A 12,956-nucleotide genomic window follows, 5' to 3' on the forward strand; every position below is an offset into this window, starting at 1 on the left:
GGCACCCCACCGCTTATGTATTTCTTTTCCCGTGTTGTCTCGTTAACAGAGGATAGTTTTATTATTAATCTGAGCCCTTGATACGATTGGAATGATTCATTGGACGGTGTAAAATAGTGCCGCACGTTTAAGACCGGGAATCCTACCGACGACTTTTTCATCCTTTCAATTTCCAAAATATTTTCATTTTTCTTCACAATTTTTTTGTTTTTCTTTTCTAGCTGTCAAATTTTCTATAATGAAGGGAGTAAAATTTATTTCATTTTATTTATTTATTTACTAATTAAATATTTTATTTCATTTTAAATAAATAAAACTTTATGCATGCATGCCTTTTTAATTTATAAATTGGGTTTTTTTTAAATAAAAAATTATCTTGCGAAGGAGACATGTGAATGATTGAAAAGTGGCATCCTTTTGCTTTCATTGATCAACGAGGAACTCTGTCAAGACCAAGTCCAGTCAAATAAGGGCTGTTAGCCACCTCAACTGCCCTTCATTTGCGAGTCAACCATGTCCCTTTGGACCCTCCATTGGCTTCTTCTTTACTAAGACCGCGTATGTATGACACAACCTTTTCTTACAATCTATGAAAAATCTATGCTCTCTCTTCTGAATTTTACACAGAATTGAAGGAAAACAAAAGGGTAACAGGAAATGTAAACGAACTTTCTCTGAGGATTAGGTGGAAGAAAAACCAGAGTCCATCCATGAAAAGTAGGTAAAAAAAATGAATCAATTGAATAATAATTGGGACGTGGAAAACAGAAGCTAGGGGGCAAGGCAACACATGAAAGTGCTGCAGACAAAATTTCGACAGGGTGTGTCCTGCTGGGTGTTTGGCTCCTGTGACTGGAAAATAAATAATTAGGACAGAGAATGTGCTATTTACATTTGTCACAGGGGCTCAAGCTCAGATTTGGTGAAGTCATATTTGATAATCAGCGTGGAGGAAGCTTTCATACTGGGTTCCTTTGAGAGTCTTTAGGACTTCATCCCAGTTCTCGACCTGTTCAGATAACGACCCTTTATGTATCTTCACTTGGCGACTCCTAAGATCCCTTTGTGGAACTTTAAGAAAGTTCAGAACATCAACCAGTTTCTGCAGTAAGACAATGAGAACAGTGGCTTTTGTAATGATGATGCGTATTAAGTTTTATCTGAAGGATGAGATCAGGTTTGAGTTGAAGTAGTTTGTCTCACCGTGCGGTTTTTTATCACATCCTCATAGTAGAAAATTGTGTGTCTGGTGCTATTGAAGTACTGTAAAGCTTTGGCAACTGTATCTTCTACTTGCTTCAGATCCCGTACCAGCAAAGTTGCATTGATCGATGGCTTATATTGGGCAAGTATCTCAGCCTGAAACCATTACTGAGTTCAATAACTTGCATATGAAGGTATGTGTGTGTGAGAGAGGAGGGAAGTAGAAAGACAGACCTCACGAGGTGAATGTACGTGAGACTTGTGTGTTCCATTTAGTTGCTTGGCTTCTCGATCATAAGAATTGGCAAGCATTGAAATCATCCTCCTCAACAGATTTCTTCTGAAGAGGAAAATCAGTGAAACACCCCTCGTGTTGAAATATTCTACTATCTCTTTATGATTCTGCATCAATCCCTGCATTAATCATTCCAGGCAACCATAACCACGGTTTCATTGACAAAACAATCATAGAAAGGCGGGAATAGCATACTTATTGAAAGATAGGCGGCTATCTACTCCACATTTGCCATGTTACTCCACATAGTGACTGCACACTGATGCATATATACAAAGAATGGAATGACAGAGCAAAATATGGAGTAGAAATAGGCGCAATCTACGCTAAATTGCAAGCCCATTGGTTGCCAACTGCCCACTTGGAAAAACTGCTAAGGTTTGCACGTCAATCATTCCAAAATTCTAAACAGATAATTTTGTGAAAAAAGGAAAAGAAACAAAATAAATAAATAAAAATAAAAATAAAAATAAAATAAAATAAAAAAGAAAAGAAAAGAAAAAAGGAGGAAGAAATAAATACATTTCATCAATGTTTTGTTTAGTTACTCAGATTTGAAGTTTAGTTTGGGGAAAGGAAGCCATGACAGTATTTTATAGGTACTAACCAAATGCACTGAAAGACAGTCTGGTGTGGACTCCTCAATCCAAGTAAACAATCAGCAATCTACACCAATGGTAGGGGGCTGAACTTGAAATTCTGACTATAACATAGATAAGATATGAATGCGGGCATTTGGGTGCCAGTGCAGGTTTAGCTAGTTTGAGCTGAAGGGTTTCTTAACTACCATATAGACCATGTGTGCCTACAAAGATATCAAAAGGAAGAGTTCAACCCTTCCTTGGCCAGCTCCGAAATTATTAGAGATTGAATGATGAGCATATGGTACTTAAATGTTTTGGAGAAGGGGGAATCAAGTGGCATCTCTTAGAAAAGTATGCTCCTTTGAAAGCACTAAAAAGGAGTATTTACAAAATATTAGCTTTGTCTCCTCTAGACGAAAACTTACATCTACTTGGATCTGTGGTCTTACTAGCCCAATTCCTTGTAGTAGCTGATTTTAAATGACAGCTTCCCAGTCAAAAGAGGTGCTTTGACTTAATTTAGAGTTCATTGGGTTTGAGCCTTTCTCACTGCCATAGTTTCTTCCAAAATTAGTCGTATGATGGTTTGCATTAATGTGTTTATGACCCCCCCCCCCCCTTCCCCCCCTTGATTTGTTTCTGCATTCCAAGGACATCTTTCAATCTATTTACCCAGGAAAATACATCTAATTTCATCAGTGATGCATGGCCAAGGTTGTAATAGTAAACCTCTGGATATTTTGTCTTCCAAGTATATTTTACCCACTTCTTCAAGCGAAAACAACCACTTATTGAGTACTATGGAAAACTTAATCTAGAAAGATAGTTCCAGAAAAGTTAAACTTCCATCATGTTCACATTGTAATATAACTTACGCTTTGCTCAAAATAGGCTGCTTTTATTTGGGGGTAGGTTGGTTATTCACCCTTAATAGTCCCATATTGTTCAAATACTCAACATAGGACAACAGTCACAACCATAAGGATTCAGACACCAGTATCAACATCCGCTTCTTCCAAGACTCCTGTTTCCATTGAAGCAAACCAGAAGAAATCTCCATATTTTCCTCAGGGTTAACCAAGTAAAATATTTTAACCCTTTAAATAGACATCCATCCACTTCATTTGAATCTGGTATATTCTCTTCACAAACATCAAAACTTGATCTAGGACCACACAGTTGGCTCATAATGTCCAGGAAATGAATTGCCATATACATCTAAGTTTCCTTTTAGCAACCCTAGAAAGAATCTACCATCAACTGCCCAAATGTCAAAGCCAACCAGATTCATTTGTGTCTGTTTCTCCAGAAAGAGTTGGGAAAGAGAAGAATAAGCTAAAGGAAACATTTATTATTTTCTTGTGAGAATAATAAGAAGACATGACACCTGTTCTACCAGAAAGGAAACAGGAAATGAGGCATATTGACACTACCAGATGAGGGCACAAATACAATAGTAAATTTGGAAAGTATGTCATTGAAGTCTTGTACAATAGGCAAAATTATCTTATCAAGAAATATTTTCACAATATGCGATGAATGAGGCATGCAGAGCGTGCCAGCTTCTGGAAAACGTACATGCCATAACAACATAAAAAGAATACTGTTTCCTCATTTTGGGATAAAAATGATACCTATAAGAAACAAAGCTCCAGTCTCCTTGGTGCTACAAACAGGATAATCATGACAGCCATCCAAGACCATTACCAATTAACCTTACATTCATATCAAATGAATTAATGCATTTAATAAAATTTAAAACACTCCATGATTGTTCCTAGAAATGATCTCTAAAACAAAACATCCAGAAAGGGTGGATAAGAAGCCCTTGTAGCAGGTACTAATATCACATGCTTGGAATAATTTCACTACATTTCACTGTATTGATTTTTACCTTTCTGATTCTAAATATATGGCAAACCCAAGGAATAAAAAGTAAAAAGGCATCCCCAGAAAAGAGCGCATTTGAGTCTTTTTTCTCACTAATTATATCGAAAAACACAGGTTCCAAACCAGTTTCAACGTATCCACCAAGAATGGTAGGACTTGGCCAAGTCACATCTGTCTCAATTATAGCTTGTGACAAGTCCAAAGAGAAAAGTTGGGTACTGCTTAGTTAGCAACAATCCAATCCTGAATCACGTATGAATTACTTAATTTGGCCTACTTGTAAGCCAACAATTGGAAATGAATCATTGGGATTGGATCAGCTACTCTTAACTTCCTTGTATAACAACACTAGGTTCCAGATGAAGGAGTTAGCAAAGAGCTAACATGGAGCTTTGTTAAATAGGAACTCTGAAGGAATCAGGAAGCTCATAGACAACTCATGTGTTAAAAACTTGAATGCTGGTTCCTCAGTATAGAAATATGAGCATCATAATGCTACTGCAATCCTCATTGGAGAATTTATTACTGTTGAAATTTGGCATTCAAAGTTAGGGTTTTTTAATTTAGGAAAGTATTTTAGGAATAAAAAGGAGAGATCATTTAGGATGATTCAGTTTCCTAATTTTAGGAGAGAATCAAGCTAGATTGATTTTTTCTTATTCAGTCAGTTGTGTATATATATGTGTATGGTGTGTACCTAAAATCAATAAAGGAATTCAGAAATTCTTCATGGTATCAGAGCCAGTTTTCTGAAACCCTAATCCCTTCTGGCCACCTCGTATTCAGGCCATCATTCATTCCGGCCAAATCTCTCTGGCCATCTCTCATACGACCATCTCTCATTCCGGTCATCAGTCCCTGTTCTCAGAGCCAAGGAGAAAACGCTTTCCGGTCGGTCGAATCGTCGTCAGAAAAACATTCACCGCCGGCGAACTTTTCCGGCGAACTTTTCCGGCGACTTTTTTTTTCACACCGCAAGGAGCGTCTGGAGGAGATCTACAACTTTTCCAAAAACCGGAGCCAGAAAACCATCCACGCGCCGCCCACGCGCGTTTTTCCGGCCGGCGACTGCATCTCACGCGCCGGCGCGTGAGGGCGCGTGAGCCACTTTCCGGCGACGCGCTTCCTACTCCAAGCTCGCCTGACGCCGACCAGCCACCCTACGTACCTGTTTCTGCCATCCAAGCCCTGCACGTGCCTCTTTTGGGGTCTTTTTGCCTCCGCGAGCCCTCCGATCAGCTTTTCCGACGTCCTCCGGCTATTTTTCCTCAACTCCAATCCCTGCACGTGCCTTGGGAAGTGTTCTTCTACCTTTCCGGTCCATGACGAAATACGGAATGGCATCATCACAAGTATCCAGCGTCACGTCACCAGAATTAGGAGGCAGATCTGAAATTCCAAACCTTGGTGGTAGTGATTCCTCTCCTATTCTCATCACAGGACACAAATTAAATGGCCATAACTACTTACAGTGGTCACAATCTGTGTTGCTGTTCATTTGCGGTAAAGGAAAGGATGAGTACCTCACTGGAGAAGCAGTCATGCCAGAAACTACAGAACCGGGTTTCAGGAAGTGGAAGATTGAAAACAGCATGATCATGTCATGGCTTATCAATTCCATGAATAATGACATAGGTGAAAATTTCTTGCTGTTTAGGACTGCAAGGACATATGGGATGCAGCCAAAGAAACTTACTCAAGTTCTGAAATATTTCAGAACTTTTTCAGGTTGAATCAGCCCTACATGACTTCCGCCAAGGAGAGCAGACAGTTACTCAGTATTACAACATACTCACAAGGTATTGGCAGCACTTGACTTATTCGAGACTCACTCATGGAAATGTCTGATGATGCAGCAACATACAGGAAAATTGTGGAACAAAAGAGACTGTTCAAGTTTTTCCTAGGACTAAACAGGAATTGGATGATGTTAGAGGCCGAATCATGGCATTAAACCCCTGCCAAGTCTCAGGGAGGCTTTTTCAGAGGTTAGGCGTGAAGAAAGTAGAAGAAAGTGATGATGGGATCCAAAGAGCAACCTGCCCCAACATTGGATGCCTCTGCCCCTTGCTATCGGTCATTTAATAGTAGTGGTGGAGATCGTCAGAAACGGGATAGACCTTGGTGTGATATTGTAAGAACCAGGCCATTATAAGGAGACTTGCTGGAAGCTTCATGGCAAACCGGCTGATTGGAAACCAAAGCCACGGTCTGACAGAGATGGCAGAGCAACACGTGGCTGCCAACTCTGAGAGCACATCTGTTCCCGGAGCCGAGTCCATTCAACAAGGAGATGAGATGCTACAGAAACTATAAGCCAAGTTGGCAGTGACAGTACTACGGTGTAGCCTTCATGCTAATCGAGGAGGAATGAAGTCATGGATAGTGGACACAGGTGCTTCTGATCACATGACAGGAGATGCTACCATTCTTCAAAATTACAAGCCAAGTAATGGTCATTCATCGTCCATATTGCTGATGGTTCAAAGTCAAAATTGCCGGGACAGGTTCTATAAAACTTACTAAAGACTTATATCTTGACTCTATTCTCCATGTTCCAAACTTGGATTGTAATCTTTGTCCATTAGCAAATTGGCCCGTGATCTCCAATGTGTTACTAAATTTATCCAAACTTGTGTGTTTTCAGGACTTGAAATCGGGGAAGATGATTGGCAGTGCTGAACTGTGTTCCGGCTCTACTCCTCTCATGTGGCAATTCTCAAACCAAGTCTCTCAAGCAAGTTGCGTACAGTCTCAGAGTATGTTAGAGTCTTTCAATTCTGTGTCAATTCTAAGGTCAATAAAGATAGTGAGATTATAATGTTACACTATCGCTTGGTCATCCTAGCTTGTTTACCTTGCAAAATTGTTTCCCAAATTATTATAATAAAAATCCAGCATCTTATCACTGTGAAATTTGTCAGTTTGCAAGCATACTCGAACAGTCTATCCTCAAATCCCATACAAACTTCACTGTTTTCTCTCTAGTACATAGTGATGTGTGGGGTCCCTCCGGATAAAAAATATTTCTGGCACTCGATGGTTTGTGACATTCGTTGATGATCATACACGGGTAACATGGGTTTTCTTATGAAAGAAAAGTCAGGGGTCGGGCACATTTTTCAAACCTTCATCTTATGGTTCAAATCAATTCATTCCAAAATTCAAGTCCTCAAGTCAGATAATGCAAAGGAATACTTTACTAGTAGTCTCAGTACTTATCTTCAAAATCACGGCATTATCCACTAAGTTCTTGCGTTGACACCCACAACAAAATGGGGTGGCTGAACGCAAGAATAGACATCTCTTGGAGGTTGCCCGGTGCCTTATGTTTTCCTTTAATGTTCCAAACTATTTCTGGGGGGAAGCTATTCTCACAGCTACTTATTTGATTAACCGTATGCCATCCAGAGTGCTTACCTTCAATCCCACGTCAACTTTTCTTAAAACAATTTCCTCACCCGTGCACCTCTTCTGATTTACCACTCAAAGTATTTGGTTGCACGGCATTCGTTCATGTGTATCCTCAAATCGTAGCAAATTTGCTCTCGAGCCAATAAGTGCATTTTCCTAGGTATTCTCCAACCCAAAAAGGGTACAAATGCTATTCTCCAACCAACAAAGATTTTACACCACCATGGACGTCTCTTTCTTTGAACATGTCTCTTCTATCCCAAATCTCATGTTCAGGGGGAGAACATGAATGAACATCAAGTTTGGGAGTCTCTTCTTGAGAGTGTACTTCTTTTCACTCAGAGTCACAAATCCTTTCCAATTCGCGCCCACTGAGTTGTCCACACCCATACCGTCATCAGTCCAGTCATCTCCTGTGACCATCCAGTCTCCCATGCCTATTCAACCTATAGCCCACAACTTGCTAATGAGAACTTACAGTTTACATCAGGAGGAGGAAAAGACAGGAATTAGAGCACGGATCACAGTCAACATGTGGCCAATATATTGACTCCAATTCAAGTCTTCCTGAAGAGAACATAGGTGAGGATAGGGCTGGAGAGGTGTTAATTCCCAGCATTGATGATTCTACTCTGCCGATTGCATTGAGGAAGGGTGTTAGGAGATGTACAGATCATCCAATTGGGAATTATGTTACATATGAAGGGCTATCACCATCTTACAGAGCATTTGCTACTTCTCTTGATGATACTCAGGTTCCCAACACAATACAAGAGGCATTAAAAATTTCAGAATGGAGAAGGCAGTACAAGATGAGATTGATGCACTTGAGAAGAATGGGACGTGGACTATCACAGATTTGCCGGTTGGGAAGAGGCCCGTGGGGTGCAAGTGGATTTTCACCATAAAATACAAAGCAGATGGATCAGTCGAGAGATTCAAGGCTCGTTTGGTAGCTAGAGGGTTTACACAATCCTATGGGATAGACTATCAGGAGACTTTTGCTCCGGTTGCAAAACTGAACACTATCAGGATTCTTCTCTCATTGGCTGTCAATCAAGATTGGTGCTTGCAACAACTGGACATAAAAAATGCGTTTCTAAATGGTGACCTAGAAGAGGAAGTCTACATGGAAATACCACCTGGTTTCGAAGGAAGTATGGCAAAGAATCAGGTTTGCAAACTCCAAAAATCCTTGTACGGCCTTAAACAATCTCCCCGAGCTTGGTTTGATAGATTCACAAAAGCAGTCCTGAAGCTGGGCTACAAACAAGGTCAAGCTAATCATACTCTATTTGTCAAGAAGTCTCATGCCGGGAAAATGCCATATTGATAGTCTATGTTGATGATATTATTCTATCTGGGAATGATATGGAGGAATTACAGAATTTGAAGAAGTATTTGTCAGAGGAGTTTGAAGTTAAAGACCTTGGAAATTTGAAATATTTCCTTGGTATGGAAGTGGCTAGATCAAGGAAGGGAATTGTAGTCTCTCAAAGAAATACATACTCGATCTTCTTAAGGAGACCGGTATGCTTGGATGCAAACCAATTGATACTCCTATGGATAGTCAGAAGAAACTTGGTATCGAGAAAGAAAGTAACCGGTAGACAGGGGGAGATATCAGTGGCTCGTCGGGCGCTTGATTTATCTCTCACACACTCGGCCAGATATTGGTTTGGCAGTGAGTGCTGTAAGTCAATTCATGCACAGCCCACTGAGGAACACATGGAAGCAGTCTACAGGATTCTTAGATATTTAAAATGACACCAGGGAAAGGTCTATTCTTCAGAAAGATAGAGATCCGTGACACTGAAGTATACTCAGATGCGGATTGGGCAGGAAACATCATTGACAGGCGGTCCACTTCTGGATATTGTTCTTTTGTCTGGGGAAATCTTGTTACCTGGAGGAGTAAGAAGCAATCAGTTGTAGCCAGAAGTAGTGCAGAAGCTGAGTACAGAGCTCTTGCACAGGGAATCTGTGAAGGGATTTGGATAAAAAGGGTTCTTAGTGAACTGGGGCAAACGAGTTCATCTCCAATTCTGATGATGTGTGATAATCAGCAGCTATAAGCATAGCAAAGAACCCCGTGCATCATGACAGGACCAAGCACGTTGAGATTGACAGACACTTCATCACAGAGAAGGTGACTAGTGAGACGGTTAGATTGAACTATGTTCCTACCAAGCACCAAACCGCAGACATCCTCACCAAAGCTTTACCTAGGCCTAACTTTGAAGACTTAACTTGCAAGCTGGGATTATATGATATATATTCTCCAGCTTGAGGGGGAGTGTTGAAATTTGGCATTCAAAGTTAGGGTTTTTAATTTAGGAAAGTATTTTAGGAATAAAAAAGGAAAGATCATTTAGATGATTCAGTTTCCTAATTTTAGGAGAGAATCAAGCTAGATTGATTTTTTCTTATTCAGTTATTTGTGTATATATATGTGTATGGTGTGTACCTAAAAAATCAATAAAGGAATTCAGAAATTCTTCAATTACCATTGAACAGGCCACTATGTTTAGACCATACCAACTTTATAGTAGCATTACAAAATAAGCAGGAATAAACATGGCTGTTATTTGTACATGCTAACTTTGTTTGATGATCCAGATTAGTAGCTAGAATGGAGCTTTCCATGTCATGGAAAATACTGGAAAATTTAAGTGGCTCCTAAGACATAAGCATCTGCCACATAAATATAATATCCTAAATGCAAACTAAGGGGTCTCTCGTCAAACAAAAGTAGTACTAACTAAATGGTTTAAATTTACCAGAAGGAAAATAATGATATAAATTAACCATATCAATAGTGCTAACCTGATTAAGCATCCACTTCAGCCCAACGGCAGCTGTGCACTCATTCTTGGAAGCGCTACTGAGCCAGTCTAGATTATAGATTTTATCCAAAGTTTCTGTGATTGAAGAAATATTGCTCCTTCTAACTTTAACAGAGAAAATCTCTCCATTTGAGCTAATGTTGATATGGCTATTCAACAAGGTCTCAAACCACCCGCTCCCAGATCTTTGTGTTGATAAGATGGCAAAATATCGCACAGGATTGCATGCACATTCAGCCCTGATAATTCAGCCAAACAGCATATCATAATGATGTAAATGGAACTCAAATTCAAAACCGAAAAATATAAACATCGGCATACCTGCTATAGGATATGGGTTTCGGGAAGTGCACATAACGAACTTCTGATGGTTCAACATTAGGCTTCTCGCACGGCCTTTCAGTCAATTGGACATTTAGGAACCCAGCTGTGGCTGTGGTGCTAATTTGCTTTAGACAGATCGAGCAAATATAAACCCCACAAACCATTGCAAACACCAAAACAATCATCCTCAACACCAATGGAGATTTCTTAGGAGCCTTGAAGACGAAGGAATCCTGTGATTCAAGGGTGGCCCAGAGTTAAAATGGGAAATCACAAGAAAAAACAACATGGGTATTGCTGAAATTATCTTAAAAACGACATGGGTATTGCTGAAATTATCTACCCTGAGACCGATAATCCAATTTGATCGAGCAACCCAAAGGAGTTAAATCAGAAGGGTATATGACATGGGCACTAATAAATAGTCTAACTAGAAGCAGGAATAGGAATCCATTCGGATTGAGCTACCCAGATGATGAAAAAGGGGTAGAGAAAAGGGGAAAAAAAATAATAAAAATAAAAATTAAAAAAATTAAAAAAAAAAAGAAGAAAGAAAGAAAAAATCAATCTGGTTGCGCTAGAAAATGTATACCCTCATTCTCTAACTAGAAGATAACCCACATAAAAAAATAATGATAACTGATTTTATAACAAAAAAAAACAAAAACAAAACAAAACAAAAAAAACAAAAACAAAAATCAGATGATTCAAGCTGAAATTCTCAATCCTACCAGACTCTGAAGAAAAGGAAAAGGAAATCTGGGTTTGCTTCAGTTCAATGAATTAGCAAAACAAAACCCGGAAACGTTGGAAAAAAATATTTGATTATTCAAACACCTAGATCAGACAACACCACATGCCAACAAAATTTCTAGTAATAAAAAATAATTGAAAACTGGACTCGTAACCCAAACAATCCATACACGCTCGCTCCTTCATAGAATACCATTTTGTGAGGAGATGAATCAACAAACCTTGGTGAAGAAACAGAGATCGTCTGCCATGTTTGAATATTCAAAAAGGAAGAAAATAAAAAGGCATTTGGCACTTCAGATTCGACTCCTTTTATATTTTCTCTCTCTCTTTCTCGAGCTTTCTCGCTCAGTTTCTCAGAGAAAAATGAAATACAGAGGCCTCAAGGCTTGAGCTCTTTCTCTTGAAGAACAATATTATCGGATGCTTCATTCATTGCTTTCCTTCTTCGGATTTACATTCCACCCTTTCAAAATCTAGGATGCTACGATTCACACCCAACTGAGAACAGCACGAACAGTGGCAGGTTGAAACGTCGTCGTTTATCTGACGTATTTGACTTTTTCTTACACTTAAAAAGTTCAAAATCGCAATACTCCAACGACGCCGTTTTCGGCCGCCCCTGAATTTTATAGATGCTTTTTGGTCAAATCGAAAGATGGTGAAACCCAAAATTTATCTCCTTAAAATGAAAATAAAAAATAAAAATTTGAGGCTATTATGCTTTGATTTTATTTTTTATATATACTATAATTGAAATGGTAAATAGAAATTAACCATAATGGGTTATAATATTTTGCAAAAAAATTAAAATACTCATTTGGTCAATGGCATATGCAAGATCCTAAAATGGTAATAAGTGTTACCAAATAATTTAATAACTAAATTTAAGTTATTAAATAAATTAAGCATGTTTATTAAAATAACTTAATTGCATGAGTTAAAATTAAAAACAACTTTAAATAATAAACTTCAATATTCACGAATGTATTATTTAAATGACAATTCGTTCATACAATAAGTTTCAATCACTTCTCATGGATTTTCATAATTTGGTGCAAAAATGGAATATGCATTTGAAATGAATGTACAAGTAAAAACAATTAACTTATTTTTATATACATATTTTGATTTTATATTTTTACCCTTATTTGTCATAATCATTTTTACGATCTCTTTTGCTACTCTACGACTTTCATTATTATTCAATTTTATTTATTTACCCTATTTATAATTTATGAAGATAAATATGTCAATTTGATAATTTGAAATAAATTTTAAGTTATTTTATCAAATAATTTTAATACTTAAAATAAGAATTAAATAACAAGTTTTAAGTCAATAATTTAAGTATAATTTAATTTAAAGTTAATTTAAGTTATTAAATAATAAGTATTAAGTTTTATCAAACACCTCTAAGTATAGTACCATTTCAGGTATCTATAAAAATATAAATAAATAATCAAATTTTCATCCCAAATAAATTGCAAATTGAAGTGGAAATTATCAAAGAATAAGTAGAACCATAATTAGGGTAGAAGTGAGTTTGAGATTGTATTTATAAATATGGGATGAAATTCAAGTACTAATATTTCAATCATATATAAATAAAAGTTAAATTAATTTTTTAACATATGAAAAAAAAAA

The 12,956-nt window shown here is 37.9% G+C and overlaps 1 protein-coding gene across 2 annotated transcripts; it reads right to left on the reverse strand.

Moving 5' to 3' along the window:
• Positions 1-651: 651 nt before the first annotated feature.
• LOC117908835 lies at positions 652-11,848 on the reverse strand. 2 transcript variants are annotated; one of them, XM_034822619.1, is made up of 6 exons: positions 11,531-11,848; positions 10,554-10,789; positions 10,213-10,471; positions 1,438-1,617; positions 1,204-1,359; positions 652-1,102 (listed from the first exon to the last, which is right to left on the reverse strand). In XM_034822619.1, the coding sequence occupies exons 1-6, from the start codon at positions 11,558-11,560 to the stop codon at positions 929-931; spliced, it is 1,035 nt and encodes a 344-aa protein (XP_034678510.1). In that variant the 5' UTR covers positions 11,561-11,848; the 3' UTR covers positions 652-928. The 2 variants fall into 2 exon arrangements, with proteins under 2 accessions (XP_034678510.1, XP_034678521.1); XM_034822630.1 differs by lacking the exon at positions 11,531-11,848 and adding an exon at positions 10,900-11,043.
• Between the last annotated feature and the right edge of the window lie 1,108 nt (positions 11,849-12,956).

The sequence above is a fragment of the Vitis riparia genome, chromosome 3 (assembly GCF_004353265.1).
Source record: "Vitis riparia cultivar Riparia Gloire de Montpellier isolate 1030 chromosome 3, EGFV_Vit.rip_1.0, whole genome shotgun sequence".
Lineage (NCBI taxonomy): Eukaryota > Viridiplantae > Streptophyta > Magnoliopsida > Vitales > Vitaceae > Vitis > Vitis riparia.

What these genes read in the sequence shown, in the direction of transcription:
- LOC117908835 (XM_034822619.1), bottom strand. Translation starts at nt 11,560, where the DNA reads ATGGCAGACGATCTCTGTTTCTTCACCAAG. An exon ending in TGAAGTGGATGCTTAATCAG is followed by an intron (nt 1,618 to 10,212) that starts GTTAGCACTATT and finishes TGATTAATGCAG; the next exon opens with GGATTGATGCAGAATCATAA. An exon ending in ACGTACATTCACCTCGTGAG is followed by an intron (nt 1,360 to 1,437) that starts GTCTGTCTTTCT and finishes TAATGGTTTCAG; the next exon opens with GCTGAGATACTTGCCCAATA.